This window comes from Capra hircus, chromosome 15 (assembly GCF_001704415.2).
Source record: "Capra hircus breed San Clemente chromosome 15, ASM170441v1, whole genome shotgun sequence".
NCBI classification, from domain to species: domain Eukaryota; kingdom Metazoa; phylum Chordata; class Mammalia; order Artiodactyla; family Bovidae; genus Capra; species Capra hircus.
In genome coordinates, this window is record NC_030822.1 from 29097408 (window position 1) to 29119034 (window position 21627).

A 21627-nucleotide genomic window follows, 5' to 3' on the forward strand; every position below is an offset into this window, starting at 1 on the left:
TCTTGGGTATATAGTTAAGAATATGAAGTTGGAGGGAGTTTTCTGAGACAAGGTACTTTCAAGTATATTATTACCATTAAATGCTTACTGAATTTCAACAGGAAAAGTGCGGTGAATATTAAGAAAACTGATTATATGTTAAGCATTGCCCTGGCACTTTTGAAACAGCATTTTGTTTGATGTTCATAAAAGGCCTATCTTATGTGATAACATCCTATCTTAGAGAAGAGAAAACAAGGAACTGAAGAAGTAACCTGCCTAAAGTCAGTCACTAGTGGAGGTAAGATTTTAAACCCAGGTCTGTCTGACTCCAAAGTCTCTGCCATTTGCTCCACTTCTGTCGCTAACTTCTAGCTGAAGATAGCCCACTGAAATGACAGCACATATTCAGCATAGCAGGAATAAAGCAATAGTAGGTTAGAGACTGTATGAAGGTTTAAAGTAAAATCCCATTGGCTCTGAGACAAAGAAGAAATTTAGGAATAAAATGGCAATAGTTTATAAATTTAGTCAGATGCCAAAAATTATCTTTCCCAGATAAAAAAATCTGAGAGCCTCTGCTCTATATCATGTTATTATAGGCTGTCCACCTCTTTCACATTTCTTCTCCCTTCCAGACTAAATAACCCTACTCTTATTTCTAGTCACTTAAGAGTATCATTTTTGTGAGCTAAGGATCAGAACTACAGAGAGTATTTCAGAAGTATGTAAAGAGTGTTCAATCAATCACAGTATTACGGCTGACTTCTTCACTAATACTAGTTTATTTTTAAACTAGTATTAGTATTTATTTTTAAACTAGTATTAGTTTTAAATAAACTAGTATCTAGTTTATTTTTTAATGTATATTAAGGCTAATGATTTCAAAGACTTATCCAGAATCTTCCTCAAGTTCTTTTCCTGGTTGGAATTAGGGATGACTGTTCCAGTTAGCACACCTTCCTAAGTTACCTCCTAAGTTATTTTCCTGTGTGTCTGCAGAGTTGCCTCTATTTCTTCAACTCAACCAATCCAAATGTTCCTTGATAGCTGTTTCACCTACACACTTCTAAGTCTTCCTTCTGTGGTCTTGGTTAAAGCATTTTGATAAATGGCATGGAATGAGGACTCAGCATCCCACTGGGATGCTTACAATACCATATTCCTATCTGTTTCACAGTCAACAAAAACCCTGAGTCCAGGGAGGAGTCAAAGGTGCAGCTCTGCCATAGACACAGTCAACCTGCTTGTACAGCTTCTTAGGTCTGTTCATTTCCTTTGTGTGACTGTCATCTATAATTTGTTTTTCAACTCCCTCGAGTTAATACCCCCTCAGTTTGGGTTGCCTCTGTTACCACTTTTAGTGCTTCTTACAGTAGTTTCTGGTGAGACTGGAGTCTAACAAGTTTAGCTTTGCCCTTCAACAGCATAGCAGGTTTCTTTTTTTGCATTCATTTCTCTTCAATCTCTTAAAGAATCTCTCAGTTTGCTTGCTTTCGTCTACCTTTGTATGATGCTGAATCCCTTTGGATGAGAGCTCTGGCCATTTCCTAAAATGCTTTATATGCCATGAATTCATGGAGAATCAATCATAGCAGCTCAAGCTTTTCACCACCAGTTCTCAGAGCAGGCTTTTCAGAGTTGAAGTCATATGGCATATCAGTCCAACCCAGGAATCTTTCTCTTTGGGCTTTTTAAAAAAAAAATTGACTTGGCTGTTCTGGGTCTTAGTTGCAGCACTAAGGGATCTTCATTGCCACGTGCATGAAGAATCTTAGTTGCATGTAGGATCTAGTTCCCTGACCAGGGATTGAACCTGGGCCCCATGCACTGGGAATGCAGTCTTAACCACTAGACCATCAGATAAGTCCCTCCTTTTTCTATGTATTTTCATTTACACAATTTGGGATGAATACTTGAATTGGCTCTTAGACTACTTGATATTCTCTTAAAAGGCACAATAATTTTCCAGGTGAGATTCTTGCCCTTACTCTATTCACTTATTTTACAACAGTGTCTACAACTTAAAACTAGGAGGGTCCACAGGGTCATTCCTTTTCAACAACAACAATGTAGATTCATCTTGGTGTGGTTTTACTTATGTGGTACAAAACAGTACCATTACCCCTGATGCCTACAATCTCACTTTTTATAAGACACACATGAAGGTACCCAAAGGAAGAGCTCCATTTTATTTTTTTAAAAAGAAAATATCCTTGATAATAAATATAATAATAATCCTTATTCTCCTCCTCTTTGTGTTTGCTACTTTCACAAATTACCAGAAGATTATGGTTCTTGTTAAAAGGTTAAAAGTTGGTTTTGAACAGAAATAGGTACACTGTGTCTCTCAGTGCTAGGATTACTATTGTCACTGCAACCCATAATAAGCAACTTTTTAGCTTCTTGAACTAAAGTCATCACAAGAAGAACTGACCCTTCTGTGGACCGAATATTTGTGTTCCCTCAAAATTTATATGTTGAAGCCCAAATCCTCAATAGTAGCAGGAAGGGGACCTTTGGGAGATAAAACGAGGACAGGATCATAATGAATGAGATTAGAGACACAAAGAAGATGATTTCTTGCTCTACTATGAAGAACACAGCAAGGAGGTACTCTTCTACAAATGAGGAAGAGAGCCTCTCCCAGGAACTGAATCAGCTTGTACTTTGATTTTGAACTTCTCAGCCTTCAGAACTGTAAGGAATAAAGTCCTGTGGTTTATGCCTCCCAGTCTATGGTATTCTTATAATAGCAGCCCAATTTGACTGAGACAATCCCACTAGCCAAAAATTAAATTTTTAAATTAAACTTTAAAATAAAAAAATTAGCAACGCCCACCTTCATCTTCACTGCTATCAGACTCAGGAAGTTTGATTCTCCTCCTCTTTTTCTTCACGTTTTCAGGTTCTTTCGTCTCATCATCAGATAACTCCGCTTGCTTCCTCCTGTGGCCATTCAGGAATAATTTAAGCATGTTACACAAAATAAAAATATAAGTATTCATATGCTACTCACGGCCTTGCTTCATAATTCATGAACTTAATTCCAGAGGGTAGAAAATAAAAGTCATAAAAGACCCAAAGGATACTCCGCTCACTGACCACATACAACTAAGTCACTTCAGAATAAAAACTTCCTCTAGCTCTCTAAAGACCACTGTAAGCTACTTACCAGATTATTGAAAATTTCTCTAAATTCCTTACTTCCCCTACTTTTGATTCAGTTATTCAACAAACATTATGAATGCATTCATAATTCATTAATTCAACAAGCATTATGAATGCAACAGTTGAATGACTGTTGATTCAGTCATTCAACAAGCATTAAATAGGTAGCTACTACTTACATAAAGACTTTTTGTTAAACACCAGATGCAAAGATCAAAAAAGTACCATTGCTCTCAAGAAGCTCTGGCAGGAAAAACAGATACAAATACCACTGACTATAAAATACAATATGATAAATTTTTCTGAACGAATAAATGTTAAGTGACATAAGTCTTATTTTAAACCTTCAAAATCTAAACAGTTTATCAGATAGAAAAGGGAGACATAATTTTAAAAAGAAAGAACAATATGAACAAAGGCACAGGTAGAAAACACTAAGGTGATTCTAACTCTAAAATCACTGTGGATAGTGACTACAGCCATGAAATTAAAAGATGCTTTGGGGAGGGAGGTGGGAGGGGGGTTCATGTTTGGGAACACATGTAAGAATTAAAGATGTTAAAATTTAAAAAATAAAAAACTAAAAAAAATAAAAAATGAAAAAAAAAAAAAAAAAAAGACGCTTGCTCCTTGGAAGAAAAGCTATGACAAACCTACACAGCGTATTAAAAAGCAGAGACATCACTTTGCTGATAAAGGTCCATATAAAAAGCTATGGTTTTTTCCAGTAGTCACATACGGATGTGAGAGTTGGACCATAAAGAAGGCTGAGTGCCAAAGAATTGATGCTTTTGAACTGTGGTGCTGAAGGACTCTTGAGAGTCTCTTGGACTGCAAAGAGATCCAACCAGTCCATCCTAAAGGAAATCAACCCTGAATATTCACTGGAAGGACTGATGCTGAAGCTGAAGCTCCAATACTTTGGCCACCTGATGCAAAGAGCCAACTCACTGGAAAAGACTGATACTGGGAAAGACTGAGGGCAGGAGGAGAAGGGGACGACAGAGAATGAGATGGTTGGATGGCATCACCGACTCAATGGACATGAGTCTGAGCAAACTCCAGGGGACAGTGAAGGACAGGGAAGCCTGGTGTGCTGCAGTCCATGAGGTTGCAGAGCCAGACACCACTTAGCAACTGAACAGCAACAATGACCTAATAAAAAACCTAAATCCATCTTGACATTATTTAGCTCTTCTATCTGGATACTCCACCACACTATTCATTCAATCAACAATAATTTATCAAGGGCCTACTGTGTGTTACAGATACAAATAAGGATAAGACATAGTTTTTACCTTCAATCATATTTCTTATATAACAAATATCAACACATTTTCTTTTTACCTTTAGCTAGAAAAAGAATAAACACAAAGTAGAAGGAAATAATAAAGAGCAGAAATCAATGAAACAGAAAATTTTAAACGGTATAAGTTATTTTTCAAGAAAACTTATAAAATCAGTAAGACTTTTATCAGATTGATAAAAAGTATATATTACCAGTACTAGGAATGAAAGAAATCTGTAGCAATACCTACAGATTCTATAGATATTCAAAGAATAAGGTTATATATATTAAGAACAATTTTAACTTAGGTGAAATAAATTCTTTTAAAAACACATTCAAAACTGACCACAAAAGAATAAAGATATACTTGAAAGTTCTATTTAAAGAAATCAAATTCATAATAAAAATTTTCCCACAAAGAAAACTCCAAGCCTAGATCCACTGGTGAATTTTATCAAATTTTTAAGAAAAAAACAATACATATCTTACATAAACTCTTTTGGAAAACAGAGGAAGAAGAAACTTCTTTTAACTAACCACATGAAATGAGCATTAACTGTGATCCTGAAATCTGGTAAAGACATTACCAGCAAAGATAATATAACTGATTATACCCCCATAAACGTAGATGCAAAAAAAAATTCTTAACATTAACAAATCAAATCTAGCAATATATAAAAAGGATAATACATCATGACCAAGTGGGGTTTACCTCAAGAATGCAAGGTTGGTTTAAAATTCGAGAACCAGTTGGTGTAATTCACCACATTAATAGAAACACCATACATTACCTCAATAAATGTAGGAAAAGTATCTGTCAAAATTCAACACTCATTTTATAAAACATCAAACTAGGAACAGAAAAGAGCTTCCTGAATCTGGTAAAGTTCATGTATTAAAATGCCAACTCTGCGACCCCATGGATTGTATAGTCCATGAAATTCTCCAGGCCAGAATACTGGAGTGGGTAGCCTTTCCCTTCTCCAAGGGATCTTCCCAACCCAGGGATCGAACCCAGGTCTCCCGCAGATTCAACTGCCAGGAGGATTCTTTACCAGCTGAACCACAAGGGAAGACCATGTGTTAAAAACATATAGTTAACATCCCACTTGGTGGTGAAATACTGAATGTGATCCTGGCAATAACCATCAGTGAGTGTTGTACTCATGGTAGGAGACATTTTAATCCATCCCTATCACACGTTCTGAGGAGGTGAGGCCCACTGGACAGAGCTCTGACCCTCTGCAACTTCAGCATTTTGTTTATGTTTTCTAATAGAGTGGCCGCAACCTTGCCACAAAAGTTAAGTATTTCCGGGCCTATCAGTGCTGACAGTGTCCTTTAGAATTTCTTTCAACACACCAGTTCCTACCAACTATGAGGTAGTGTCTCAAATTCCTGGATTCATTTTTAACAGCTTGTGTGCTTTTTATTTTCTTTTCTAATTACATTTTACCACTTGAAAAATAAACTCATTGATACAAAAAGAAAACAAAGAACTTTTTCTCTTAAATTTCACTTAAACCCTCATCTGGCACTCTAAGGTGAAAAGCAGACACAGAGACATATGCTCAGGCACACTTAGGCCATGTCCACAAATATAAACTGAAGTAAAGGAGAGAGGACCATCAATTTAGATCAATGGGGCCCAAAAACACTGGCTTTGGGCTCTACGTTATCCAAACTGGTTGATTCAAGTTCTGCTTCACTAGATAAGCTATGGAGCGTCTCTCTTTATTTTGGTTATACAGCTGTATCCCTAAGGCATTAAGTAGGATTTAGTACTCAACTGAAAACTGCCTGCCTGTCAATAAGCCCAAACAGACCTTTTCACCCCCAGCAGAGACACTTTTCCCTCACAAGCAACAAAATTTTCCTACCTTTTTTTTTCTTTCTGTTGCATCTTAACAGGCTCTGCTTTTTTGCTAGATTTCTTCAGGCCCACAGGGGCTGCCAGCTTTGGTTCAGTGACAGACAGTGGAGGTTGCTCCACTTTTTTTTCTTCTTTCACTTCTTGTTCTGAATCCAAATTGACTTTAAGTTTATCTATAAATAAAGTATAGCAGATGATATATAACCCCATCGTGCAATATTAATTTATCATTCCTTTGACAGTTTACTAAGTGCCAGGTAATATATTAGGAACATGGGCTAAAGGGATGAAAAACAGTCCCCGTCCTAACAGAGCTCATGGTCTAGTCAAGAGAACATTTCTCCTTTCCAACTACCACTCTAGTTGAAACTGTTTTCATTTCTGCCTCCTGCTAATCCCTCATTATATCATAGCCCCCAGGCCAAATGATAGTAAAAGTAGGACTTAGAAAAAGATGAATACAAATTTATGAAGTATCAACATTCTCATTTGTTAGACGAGGAAATTAAGAGTCAGAGGGATTAAAGATGTTTCCCAAGAGTATGCAGCTTATGAATTATGACAGCAGAAAAGCATCTCCTTTTTATACTCAAAAAAATATGAAACACCTTTTTAAGCAAAGAAAGATAACAGATGACGACTTTCTAATTTGTCACCAATGCTGCAATTTTTAAAAATATATAAAACATTAAGGTGTTTGTTACTAAGACAGAATTCATATATCATAAAATTTACCCTCATAAACTGTACAATTCAGTGCTTCTTAATTCCAACACCACTATCCAATTTTAGAACATTTCATCACCTCTAAAAGAAATCCTGTACTCCACACACCATCCCTTAACAACCACTAATAGACTTTCTGTCTCTATAGGTTTGCCTATTCTGAACCTTTTGTATAAACAGAATCATGTAACATGTGGCCTTTTGTGTTCAGCTTCTTCTATTTTGCCATTTTCAAGGTTCATCTATTTTGCAGCATGTATCAATACTTCATTGCTTTTTATAGCTGAAAAAATTCCATCTGTCACATACTGTTATCCATTCACAAGATGACAGACCTTAGCATGATGTTTTCATAGAAGGAGGAAGCCCTCCTTATGCACTGTGTGTGTACATGTGCTCAGTCATGTCCAACTCTGTGCAACCCCATGGACTGCAGCCCACCATGCTCCTCTGTCCATGGGATTTTCCAGGCAACAATAATGGAATGGGTTTCCATTTCCTCCTCAAAGGGATCAAACCCGCATCTCTTGTATCTCCTGCACTGGTCTTATGCATTGGGCCTGAAATAATACAATCATGCTTTTCCAGTAACCTGAAAGTAGCAAATTTTCATTATTTTTTTTAGAATATAAAAATGTTTTCTGATAGCTTTTATAGAAAATAAAATAACTATCACCCCAATCTATCCCCTAACTACCATTTTGACCATCACAGAAAAGCAGATTTCTGACTAATTTTGCTTGCATAGGCATGTAACAAAAATGCTTCCCACAGAATCTTTGTAAAGCATTATGCTCCAAGAAGTGTGCCATAATTACCCTTCAACTCCTGCATTCTTCCTGGTATTCTGGCCACATACCCTCAGGGAATGTGTATTTGATATGAGAAGTACCGAAATATGTGATTATTGGTTCTTTTTATTTGAAAGAATTCTCACCCAAATATATATTTTTAAATAAAGGAGATTTGCTTTCTCAAAATGTAAATATTTATAAATGGCCGTTACTACCTGGGCCCTCCTAATTCAAACTGAAGTCTAGTTCATTACTGTAAGTAATCTGCAAAAATAAGAAAGGCAAAAAATTTGTTTTTGTAGCCCCTTAGGAAACAGAATGATCATACCAGGCAAACTGACAAAGCATCCAAGATATTAACACTACACTGTTTAACCAAGCAACTTCCCTTTTACTTTAATCACTCATTTTCAAGAACCCTATGAAACAAATATTTAACTCTCTTTCCAAGGCAGGAAGTAAAATCAGAAATAAGTAAACTATCCTTCAGATTTCAACCAAACCCAGCTCACCCGTAAAACCCACTGTTTCAGTTGGTTATGTTCATCAATACACAGGTTTGTAGACTGCAAATTTATGTCAGGATGTAGGAAAACCACATAGTAGTGTGTTAGGTGGGTAAAAACTGTACAAGGTGGCCTTCACCTCAGATAAAAGGTTATTATATTAACATTCACATATTAGTCAAAGGAACCTAAGAACATGCTTACTCATAGCAGCTTTTCCAAAAAAATTGCTTATGACATTCCCCTTCCCTGGTGCCTTGGGGCCTACTGAAGATGCCTGAAAGCAAAGCAAAAGAAAACACACATGATTTTTTTTCTGTGTTTAGGCTGCTCTTCAAGAAACAGTCAAAAATGTCAATAGTGGAAGACACTGTCATGATCATAGAGCCTCTATATTATCATGCCAAAATGAGTACAGATACTAGGTATAAGAACAAAGCCAGACCACATAGTGTTTGGTATTCATTTCCAAAGCTTAGTTTCTCATAGTTTTTATAAAATTATTATCCATGAATGTGCCTAAACATTTTTTTATGGTATTTAAAAAAACTACTTACTTTGACAGAATTAAAACAGATCAGAGGCAGTATGGTACAAAATGGGGAAAAACCTCCATAACACTACATTTGTAATCATCATAAATGGAACTGAATTCTGGTTCTACCACTTAACAGCAATATGACATCCAAATTACTTAACAAGATGATCTCTCCCTCACAGAACAGAAAATGAGGATTTAAACAAAGATTAAACTATCGGCCCAAGAATTAAACAATTTACACCAAAGTAGAAAAAACTAGAACTAAATATCAGAACCTTATATAATTAAACTACAACCACCGGAATTATTAAATGCTTCTCTAGTTACCCATTCTGAGCTGTAAAAGCATTTTTATAGAAGGCTTACATTCGTTACTTCTTTAGCCTCTGTTTTGGCTTCCTTACTGGCATCTTGGGCTTTAGAAGCAGCTTTAGAAGCAAACATGCCCATGATCCCTCTGGGCTGCTGGGGACTCTGTCTGGGGACAGGTGGGCCATGACCATTGGTGGTCAACTCGTTCCCGGCTTGCGTCTCAGGTGACACCGGAGGATCTGACTGCTCAAACTTTTCAGAAGATGAGGGTTCAGCAGGAGCTCTAGGGACCGCAGCTGCACACTGGATGGCACTAAACCTGAGGACAGAAATGTTACATTAAATTAACTGTCAATATCAAACCTTATTTTCAAACTCTTGCCTCTTCTACACAATACTTTCTAACCCTAATACTATAAAATTAGGAAACTGTAAAACTAAAATGGATTTTAGAAATAAGTTTGTGCAACAAGTATTTGCACACTTGAGAAAGGTGAGTGAAGTCCTAGATTATACATCTTGTTGGTAATAAAACTAAGACTGAAAACAGGTGTCTTCTACCAAATTGTACAGGTATTTTTGCTTTTATGAAAAAGCATCCTAATTTAAAATAGTAAGAATATACCAAACAATAAGAAAATATTAGTAATTTCACCAACTTTGGTAAACCAAATGGTTTATTTTTCAAGACCCTCCACCTTATAGGGCTAGATATACCATAAATATTGACTGACTCAAAATTAAAGCTTTAAATATTAACAAATTTCCTGGCAACTCCCCTGACCAGAATAGATCATGGTTTAGAACATGGAATAAGCTGGGAACAGAGCCACTAGCTCCTGTAACCTGTGGTCCTTTATAGTCATTTGTTAATAATTTATAATAATCTCAACTAATAGCACCAGAGAAGTATGCCCATAGCCAAGTGAAAACTTTGGCACAATTTGCATGCCATATTAAAGGGAACATTCATCTCCTCCTCTGTCATCGTTGTAGATTTGCCTGTTTCACAAAAGTCCATAATATAGTGTTCTATGTTGTGAATGGGTAACTGATCCATCCTTCTCAAATGGTTGTACTTAAAGCAAAGTTTTCCAACATTTCCTGACAAAGAACAACATTTTATTTCCCTCAGTCTTTTGCTTACTGAGGATAGGTGAGAGCTCCTTGAGGGTGACTGTATTATTCATCTTTTGTATTTCAGGTACCTAGTACAAGACCTGGCACATACAAACACAGATTCAAAGACAGATTATTTAAGACACTGAAAGTGAGTCTTCTGGCTTCTCTCCCTTCTTTAGTGTATCATCTCAACTCGGGATGAGAGAAGATGCAGGTTGAGAAACTACGTGATGATAGCAATTACCTTAGAGATCAACCAGGCACAACTTTGAGATTAACTGGCCAAAGGGAAAAAACCTGGATAAAATCATTTAATTTTTGAAGTAACTTTAAGGCTCAACAGCCCCCAAGCTAGAGTTCACAGCTCCAGAACCCTTCCACTGATTTATTACAGTCTACACAGAAAAACCTCGCATTAACACAAATATTCAGTGCATCAGAGTTAAGAACAGACGGAAGTCATTTCCTTCCAACCACCATTCTTCCTCTCTGGCCCTGCAACGCTGCCATGCACAGGAAAGAGCAATGTTTTAGTTTACTGTCAGCATCTAAAGTTGGCCCCAAGACTACTCTTTCTCCATTTGGTCTACATTTCCACACCTTAGGGTCAGGACCAGGAAGTGGCCATGAGGAAGAGACCAAGCTAGACTGGGACCATGTCTGAAGAGAGAAGAATCTGGTCAATCTAAAATTTCAGCTTTCTTCCTGTCATAGCACTTCTTAAAACACATGAAACAATGAGTCAGATCTCAGTTGACCCATAATTCTCAGGACCAAACACAAACTTCTTTATTGGAAATAAGTTCCTCACATTTCTTTTTTATTTTTTCTTCACATTTCTACTGAGGATATTTTAAGTATTTAAGTAAAGTTTCATTAAAGTGCCTCCTACTATCACATTTCTACTTGCCATGTTTATTTTAGTGGTCTCTATGCAAATTTAATTTTGGACTTTTGTGTCACTTTTATTCTAGTTTCCTTACTTGCTAGATACAATAGAATTGATTTTTACAGCTTGACATGCCAAAACTAGATTTTAATGCAGATTATTTTTGAAATCTAATAAATTACATAAACATATCAGGGTGTTTATGTTTTCTTATAATCCTTCTCTAAAAGACACCAGACATAAATTACTCTTTAGCAGTATAATTATATTTATCTAATAAATATTTGTATGCCCATTAAGCAGAAGAAAAAAAAAAGAGTCAATGTCTACCATTAATTCACTCAACAATTATTTATTTAATAGTTACCAGGCACTGTTTTAGGGATACAGTGGTTAACTAAATAAACGATCCCTATTCTCATGGAACTTACAGAAATTATTTTTGGCAATTCTATATCCACCTGGATATAGACCCAACTGTATCAGTTAATCCACCTCTTCCAGCATCGTCAACCATTTCTTCTTTTTATGGCTCTTTACTAATAATACAAGTTCAAGGCATTCTCAACTTTAAAAATGGATACATTTCCCCCACCCCCAAGTCTCAATTCCTCTGTAGCAGGTTATCTCTTTTTCCTCTGTTTTACCATCAAATTTCCTAGAAAGTTGTCCCTATTTGCTATCTCACTTCCCTATATCCCCATCTACCCGGGTGACCAGAATCTGGCTGCTCCACTGAAACTGCTCTTACTAAGGCCATCACTTTTCAGTTCCTATTACATTCCACTTCTCAACAAGGTTTGATAATGTCAACTATTCTCTCCTCCTTGAAATTCTCTTCTTAAGTTTTTAGAACTCCATACACTCGTGATTTTCCTCTTATCTCTGGCTGCTTCCGCTTAGGTCCCTCTTTTTCTGCCCACCCCTTAAAAAATAGCTATTACTTAAATAGTGCTTACTGTGTGCTAAGAACTGTTCTAAGTGCTTTACATGTACGTATTCACTTAATCCTCTACAACCCTGTTAGTCACTCAGTCGTGTCCAACTCTTTGTGACCCCAGGACTGTAGCCCACCAAGCTCCTCTGTCCATGAATTTCCCAGGCAAGAATACTGAAGAGGATTGCTATTTCTTTCTCCAGGGGATGTTCCCAACCCGGGGATCAAACCCAGGTCTCCTGCATTGCAGGTAGGTTATTTCCTGTCTGCGCCACCAGGAAAGCCCCTACAACCCTGAGGATGATACTATTATTAGTTTCATTTCAGGAAAATGAAGTAGAAAGGTTAAATAATTTGCCCAAGGTTACACAGATAGTAACTGTGGCTACAGTTTAAATTTCTGCTCTTCTTTCATCCTATACATTCTCTCTGCATGACTGTATCTACTGCTGTAGCCCAACTAATTACCTATTTTCTCTGATTCCAAAATGTCTATCTTTACCTCCTATTTCTCTCCTTAGCTCTAGACCCCCGTATCTATTGCACTGGGCATCTCCACTTGGACTCCCCATCCGGTGCTCAAACTCAACATATCCAAACCCAATTCATCATTTTTCCCTTCTCCAAAAGCTTGCTCCTCCTCATATATTCCCATTCTTAGTGAGAGTATCATCACCCATCCAGCAATTCAAACCAGAAACATGGCCATCATCCTTAATGTCATGAAGCAGCCCCCATCTCCACGATAACACACTCTCTTGGTCCCTTAACACTACCAAACCATCCAGGTTTTGATGGTATGATTCTTTAACCTAGGTACTTCTCCACTCCCAATACCAACTCTATACTTCACAGACTATCATCTCTACCCTGAATCACTGCAACATTTCTCCTTCATACTGGCCCGTGTACAGATTATTTCCTTCAGATCCACTTTCACCATCACAGCCAGAGTGATCCTTCTGTAATACAATTCTGATCACTTCAATCATCTGCTTCAAAATCTTCAGTGGCTCCCCTGTGCAATAAAGCCTAAACTTATCCTAGTAGTCAAAGCATAGTGTCTGACTCCTTGCATCATTATTTCCTGCCTCTCACTCTAGTTTTCAGGTATAGAAAACTACTGGGGTTCTGCATAAGCATCGTGTTTCCTCTCAGTCCTGTCCTTCCTCTCCCACTTCCCTCTGATTGGCTACTTCTACTAGGCCTTTAAGCCTCAACTTAGATGCCATGCTCTTCTACAAGCCATCTCTGTCTTCAGTCTTCACTCCACCCCAACAAAAAAGGCGGGGATGAGTGGCCCCTCAACATCCTCCTACACACTTATCCCTATTGTAGCACTATCACACTATACCATAACTGCCTCCCACAAGACCATCAGTTCCCCAAGCAGGCATCAGGCTACAGTCACTCTACAGTATGTGGCATGTCACACGTACTCATCAGATCTTTGCTGAATTAATTCAAATTATCTTGCTTAGTGCATGTCAAAGCAGTAGGTGTTCAATATATGTCTGAGAATCTGCTCTGAACCCTCCATACCACCTCACAAAGTAGGCATTATTATATCCAACTTAAAAATGATGAAACGAAAGCCCAAAAGAGTTTAAGTAACTTGTCCAAAGCCACTGGGCCATTAGCAATGAAGTAAAAACTCCAGCCCATGACCATTAATTTCCAAAACCACGTACATTATAGTCTACCTCCTCCCCATGCTGTGAAGGATACAAAAGATGAATAAGATCTGATACTGGCTGTGGAAGATCAACTGCTTTTGGATGGGAGGTAGAGGGATGTCAAATTAGGAATAGTTTTTTGAAGGACAACATGTCAACTGGTTCTTGAAGGGTGGACAGGAATTAGACAAGCAGAGACTGGGGTAAAGGAGTAATGAGGGGGCACAACAAACAACATTTCTGGTGGCAGTGACAGGATAAATACATGAGAAGTAGATTTATGGGGAGTCTACTGGGGTTTGCAATATGGGTTGTGGCTATTTTTCACCTTATGATGTACTAATAAAACCAGGCATGTGTCTTACTGCAAGATAAATGAGGTTTTACTAGACTTGGCATTCACTCTTAAGAGGCAGCCACTGTGTAAACATCTTACAAAATCAATTCGTAAAGAAGCCCACAAGGAACATTAAGGAGCTCACTTGCTGCAGTTCTGCAAGTTGCTTTTAAGGATGTCATAGTCGGTATTGAACAGAGGCCCACTGTCCTTCAGCATGGCTTTCTGGATGCTGTACACATGTACGCTGGCAGTCACCGCTAGCTTGGACTTCACTGCTACAAGTCAACAGGAAAAGCAGTCTGTTAATACACAAACTTCATAGCATGTGGGGACTTTAACAAGAAACCCTTCTGCATTAACACCATTTGTAATCGGTGGTGGTCCAAAAAAGCTCTAAAAGGCCAAACAGTCATATATACAGTATAGTATCAACTCTTCTGTCTGTGACAAGGACATTATGATAGGTAGGTGATGATGAGTCAGTTCTAAGTACAGTACTGTGAGGGTATCACTCATCCAGGGGATACTCAGTAAATATTAATGAATAACTGATGATACTATGATGTTGTTTTTTTATCCAGTCAGGGTAGAATCTTATACTCTAGCATATATACATAGCAACTGAGGAATAAGTAATTTCTACCTGAGAAGTCTTCGATTTTAGTTTATAAAAAGAAACTCTAAAACAATACTACTACTAATCAGATAAGTCTTCAGAGGAAAATGACAAGAAAAAATTTTAGGCTCCATGACGGAAGGGACCATGCCTCACTTGTTCCAAGTCCCTAGTGCCTAGCATAGAGCTTGACATAGAGTAGATACTTACTATGTATCTATTGAATGAATAAATCTACCACTGTGGGAATTCAGAAAGAAAATATTGGACATTTTCACTATATTGAATAATTCAGTTAATTTATAAGAAAACACTCCAGTGGTAAGCATCTTTATATACAAAGTATGACAGTGGGTTTTGTCTTGAGACATCCAAGATCACATGGCTGTTACAAAATTCCTTTGACTTGGGTATTAAAAAAATAGAACAGTAGCATTAACAGTCTTGAAGCGGGTAGGCAAATTTAACTTAGAAGTCATACTATGCCTTTCTGACTTTATAAAATCATTCTTTAATTTTCTTCCTAAAAAATTGCTATGGAATACAACACAGTATTTAGAGATCATTGTCTTTTTATAGTTAATGAGGTGTTCCATATGGTATTCATAAGTGTTTTACATGTCTATCATGAGTTTTGAAATTCTGTGATAAAAGTGCTTTATAAATGTTGGCAGCTACTGGCCTTAAAAATGGTAAGTTAGTGGAGTATCATATTTTAACATGTTTCAGAAACTACTAATAAAAGAATATATGGCTCTCCAGTAAAACAGCTAAATATATACGCAATGTTAATGACACTGATGCCCTAAGAGGAAAAACTTGCTAAATCGCTAAAATACTTACCTTCCAATTTATCTTCTCTCACTACTGCAACCTTGTGGCACTGTAAGGAAACAACACTTCATTAGTATTTAAAGTATTAATAGTGCAACTTGCAGTTTTAAAGTTTCCTTACCAATAATTCAATTGCATTGGGATGTAAAATTAGAAACATTAGGTTCTTCTGAAAACGTATGTTCCAGACTCATTTTTAACTTGCTTTCTTTAAAACTTCTCAATCAGGTTAAGGAAAGTGAGAGAGTATATGTAAATCAATAACAAAAACAAAAAAACCCCAATTAAAAAAAAACAGCATCTCTAACTTGCACTTTGCCTACTGCAAGGAAAAGAGGAATTTTCAGTAAGTAACATAACGAGAATTACTGTATAATCATATGGAACCAGTTAAAAATTGGATCTGTCTCATACCATACAAAAAAAAAATTCTAAATGGATTAGAGATTTAAAAGTAAAGAATTAAACCATATATGCACAAGAAGAAAATATGGGTGAATTCTTCTACAAACTAATATAACCTGAGAATAAAGAAAAGTTTCTTGACTGCAATTCAAAACCCAGAAGTAACTGAAATTATCCATAAAAACTTACAAATCATTTTTGGATAACAAAAAAACAATTTTAAGTAAAAAGACAAATGGTCAAGTGGGAAAAATATCTACAACTTACATCACAAAGGGCTAACACATAGCTTCTAAAACAGAGAAAATAATCAGATTGTAAATAACTCAAATAACTATCAATAAGGGACTGCTGAATAAACTAAGGTATATCCATCAATGTAGGATCATGTGGCTATAACGAATAACGAGAAATATTTCTGGGGTCGGCCCATTTAAAAAAAAAAAAGAAATATTTCTATAACTGCCAGAGTAATGCTCGGGATCACTTACAAACCTTAAACTGCCTTTAGTCATCATATTGTCAGTAAAATTATTGGTTTTGCTTTTCTAAATCTTATGTATCTAGCTAAAGCAAATACATGTTCATTTTAATGTTAGGACAACCAAAGTTTACAACATAAGAAAAAAAGAGTAATATAAAATTAAGTTTTTAAAAAATGTAACTGTAAATTTGAACTGAGAATATTGGTATGTCTTCATAATGCATTTTCTTTAAAAAAAAAAAGCATTCTTAAAAATGTCATGTTCTGCAAAATTGTACAATAAAAATTACAGAGCTTATAAGAAAAAGAGCATTAGGAGCTAATCACTCAAACTCAAAAGGAGCCCTAAAAACAATAATTGGTACCCTCAGGAGAAAACATGGCAGTATCTCTAAACGCTGCCTTAGGGGATATTCAGTTCAGTTCAGTTCAGTCACTCAGTCATGTTCAACTCTTTGCGACCCCATGAATTGCAGCACGCCAGGCCTCCCTGTCCATCACCAACTCCCGGAGCCTACTCAAACTCTTGTCCATTGAGTCGGTGATGCCATCTAACCATCTCATCCTCCGTTGTTCCCTTTCCCTCCTGCCTTCAATTTTTCCCAACATCAGGGTCTTTTCAAATGAGTCAGCTCTTTGTATCAGGTGGCCAAAGTATTAGAGTTTCAGCTTCAACATCATTCCTTCCAAAGAACACCTAGGACTGATCTCCTTTAGAATGGACTGCTTGGATCTCCTTGCAGTCCATGGAACTCTCAAGAGTCTTCTCCAACACCACAGTTCAAAAGCATCAATTCAATTCTTTGGCGCTCAGCCTTCTTTATAGTCCAACTCTCACATCCATACATGACTACTGGAAAAACCATAGCTTTGACTAGATGGACCTTTGTTGGCAAAGTAATGTCTCTGCTTTTGAATATACTGTCTAGGTTGGTCATAACTTTCCTTCCAAGGAGTAAGCATCTAATTTCATGGCTGCAATCACCATCTGCAGTGATTGTGGAGCCCTCCAAAATAAAGTCTCTCACTGTTTCCACTATTTCCCCATCTATTTGCCATGAAGTGATGGGACCAGATGCTATGATCTTAGTTTTCTGAATGTTGAGCTTGAAGCCAACTTTTTCACTCTCCTCGGTAAAGCATCTGCCTGCAGTGCAGGAGACCTGGGTTCGATCCCTGGGTTGGGAAGATCCCCTGGAGAAGGAAATGGCAACCCACTCCAGTACTCTTGCCTGGAAAATTCCATGGACTGAGGAGCCTGGTAGGGGTCCATGGGGTCGCAAAGAGTCGGACACAACTGAGCGACTTCACATTCTTTCTTTCGCTTGCATCAAGAGGCTCTTTAGTTCTTCTTCACTTTCTGCCATAAGGGTGGTATCATCTGCATATCTGAGGTTATGGATATTTCTCCCGGCAATCTTGATTCCAGATTGTGCTTCATCCACCCCAGCGTTTCTCATGATGTACTCTGCATAGAAGTTAAATAAGCAGGGTGACAATATACAGCCTTGATGCACTCCTTTTCCTATTTGGAACCAGTCTGTTGTTCCATGCCCAGTTCTAACTGTTGCTTCCTGACCTGCATACAGGTTTCTCAAGAGGCAGGTCAGGTGGTCTGGTACTCCTATCTCTTTCAGAATTTTCCACAGTTTACTGTGATCCACATAGTCATAGGCTTTGGCATAGTCAATAAAGCAGAAATAGATGTTTTCCTGGAACTCTCTTGCTTTTTTGATGATCCAGCGGATGTTGGCAATTTGATCTCTGGTTCCTCTGCCTTTTCTAAAACAAGCTTGAACATATGGAAGTTCATGGTTCATTCACGTATTGCTGAAGCCTGGCTTGGAGAATTTTGAGCATTACTTTACTAGCATGTGAGTTGAGTACAATTGTGCGGTAGTCTGAGCATTCTTTGGCATTGCCTTTCTTTGGGATTGGAATGAAAACTGACCTTTTCCAGTCCTGTGGCCACTGCTGAGTTTTCCAAATTTGCTGACATATTGAGTGCAGCACTTTCACAGCATCATCTTTTAGGATTTGAAATAGCTCAACTGGGATTCCATCACCTCTACTTGCTTTGTTTGTAGTGATGCTTCCTAAGGCCCACTTGACTTCACATTCCAGGATGTCTGGCTCTAGGTGAGTGATCACACCATCGTGATTAACTTGGGCGTGAAGATCTTTTGTGTACAGTTCTTCTGTGTATTCTTGCCACCTCTTCTTAATATCTTCTGCTTCTGTCAGGTCTGTAACATTTCTGTCCGTTATTGAGCCCAACTTTGCATGAGATTTCCCTTGGTATCTCTAATTATCTTGAAGAGATCTCTAGTCTTTCCCATTCTGTTGTTTTCCTCTATTTCTTTGCATTGATCATAGTTCTGTTTCTCCTTGTAAATCACTAAATTGCCATTCCAGTCTGGAATCTCACATTCTTAAGACTCTATTGATACAAGACAAATCCAGTAAGTATTTTGATAAATATGGCTTCTGAACTTACGAGTCACAGGGAAAGTCAAAAGAGAAGAGGAAAACATGCATCCGTGATTCTCTGAGGATCTTGATCCTTGGGCTAAATTCTCTAGGGCTAGTGGTATGGGAGCAAAAGAACCTTCAGGTGAGGTTTAGGAAGTGAGAACCGAAGAGGTGTTCCTCAGTTTGGGGAGGAAGCAAGAAAGAAGGAATTAAGTTCCCAAGAATCAGTCCAGTACAGGAGAAGGAATGGAGTTATTTCAGCAGAGCTTCTGGGGTGAAAGCTCAAATTAAAATCAAGTTCATTTGAAAAATAATTATACTTGCTGAACACCTGTGTGGCTTGACATCTGAACAGGCTGGAAATTAACCACCACTGTCCCCAGTATAGCTTCAAAAGGAAGAAAGAGGAACAGAAACAGTCTGGAATGTCTTGTTGCCTAAGGAAATTGTACAATGATGATAATAGTCTCTGTTTTGATATTACCCAAACTTCTTGGGAGTTTTAGGTTTAGTCTAAAAATTCAAAATAACCACTGTCTTCAAGTAGCTTTTTAAAATTTCCATAATACTGGATCTTGCTGTTTTTGCCCTGTGTTATGTTACATAACACTATTAATAGCTCAAACACATTTAAACTCACTATAAGATTCTGAGAACTTACAGAATGGCCATTGTGAATGAGACTGCCAGACACTAAATAGGTGACATGCAGTTGGGCTCCTGAATTTTCCTTTCGCTTCCTTTCAACGTAATCATAAAGCATCCTGTTACAAACAAAATACACAAGTAAATCATTAGTAAAAGTTTATCTCACCCACTCTTAATTCATGACTTAAAAGTCAGGTACAGTAAATCTGACAGTCCATCAAACATTATACAGAATATTTTTGCTCTGTTCATGGACAAAGAATTAAAAAAAGATGAATGGAACATAGAGGGTGGGGTCGACTTGTACACAGCCAGCACAGTGACCAAACAACTGAAATAAAAGAAATCTAATAATCGGTCAAGTGAGACTGAGCCTGCATTAAAAGAAGTAAAGACATAAAATGGCTAGAATAATCAATCAAGAATAAGTTCAGTCACTATCTAGCCATGTGACCCTAGACAAAATAGTTTTTCTAGGCCTGTTTTTATCTTGAGGTATAATTACAGAGGGCTGTATGAGATTGGCAATTCTTTTACCGTGGGATCCATAATCCTTCACCCCTCAATATTTTAAGCAAAATGTGTGTTTTGCAAGGGGAAGGAGGCGGGGAGAGGGTGGAGATAGTTCAAGGTTTTCAACAGATTTGCAGGATTAATGCCAAAACATTAAGAACCATCTTGTAGATGATCACAAGGGTCCTGCTCTGAAATTCCAATTTTAGGATCATTCAGAATCAATGTTTCAAAACCACAAAGTAATAGTTTACTCACACTGCCCAGTAATCATTAACCTAAGACTGCCAAACATTCACTATAGAAATAATGTTGCTTTTAGTAACATTCCCTAAATTTGTTTTTATCCTTGCGATCTGATTAGCATCAGAAGTTGACTCCCCTCAATAACTTACAGTTTAACATCAAGGAAAGAGACATCATTTGTGTTGTTTATTTCAAGAAACATTTACCAAACCTCTATAATATGTCATACTTCTGCCAAGGATGGCGAGAAACCAAAGTTCCAAGAGAAACTCAACCTACACTGTGGACTACTCTCTTAGCTTCCTTGATCCAATGCCTCAGTCACCTCCTGCCACTCTTGAATTGGCTCTGCTCTACTTCCTGCACAGACTTGACCTCCTCCTCCTCCTCTGTACTGCTGGGGTTGTCTTCAGCTACCTTTTCACTCTCTATTAGAGTGGCCAATCATCTTGGTTTGCCTGGATCTGAGGTCTTTCCTAACATGGACTTTTAGTGCTAAAACCAACAGGGCACACCAAGGACGACTGGTCACCTTATGACATACTCTCCTTGACCCATTTCATTCATCTCCCTGGCTTCATTTATTCCCAACAACAACATCATCTGCTCAAACCATCCAAGCCAGAAATCTGGGAGTCATTATCCCTCACTTCTCCCAGTATGGTGAGGTGCCAAATCTTGTCAGTTTTACCTCCCAAGTAATCCTTGACTCCCTGCCCTCCAAATCTCTTGACTGGACTATTTCAATTCCAAGTGTCAATGCCTTCCTCACACCCCCTTCCCCTTCACTATCCACAAAGTGGCCAAGGTGAAGTTTCAGAAATGCAAATCAAGTCACCTGTCAGCAAAACTTAACTGGATGACTACTTCATGCTCTTTGCCTTGGGGACAGAATAGTGAACAAAGCAGTCAAAGTTCTTACCCATTTAGAGTTTGTACTGCAGAAAAGAGAGACAAATAATAAGCAAACAAGATGTTAGATGGTAGTAAATCTACAGGGAGAAAAAAAGACTAGAAGAATAGAGTGTCTAAGACGTTTTGCTATTTATATAAGATTAGGGAAGGCCTCGTGAACAGAGCCCTGTGGGAAGTTACAGAGCCACCAATGTGGATATCTCGGGGAAGAATGTTCTAGGCAGAAAAAGCAACAAATTCAAAGGTTCTGAGGCAAGAATGTAAGCAAGGTGCAAGGAATAGAAAAGGTGAGTGTGCTGAATAAGGAAGAAGGAAAGAAGAGAGCCAAGCGCAAGACATG

At 37.7% G+C, this 21627-nt stretch overlaps 1 protein-coding gene across 1 annotated transcript in view; it reads right to left on the bottom strand.

Annotated features, from left to right (window-relative positions):
• Positions 1 to 21627, bottom strand: part of POLD3 (DNA polymerase delta 3, accessory subunit) — a 42991-nt gene that overhangs the window by 11277 nt on the left and 10087 nt on the right. The window contains exons 3-9 of the mRNA XM_005689973.2: positions 19627 to 19729; positions 15614 to 15653; positions 14297 to 14429; positions 9245 to 9509; positions 8542 to 8614; positions 6319 to 6484; positions 2822 to 2928 (exon numbers count right to left, since the gene is read on the bottom strand). Of these exons, the coding sequence (XP_005690030.2) occupies positions 2822 to 2928; positions 6319 to 6484; positions 8542 to 8614; positions 9245 to 9509; positions 14297 to 14429; positions 15614 to 15653; positions 19627 to 19729 (887 nt within the window). The remainder of the gene's footprint in view (positions 1 to 2821; positions 2929 to 6318; positions 6485 to 8541; positions 8615 to 9244; positions 9510 to 14296; positions 14430 to 15613; positions 15654 to 19626; positions 19730 to 21627) is intronic.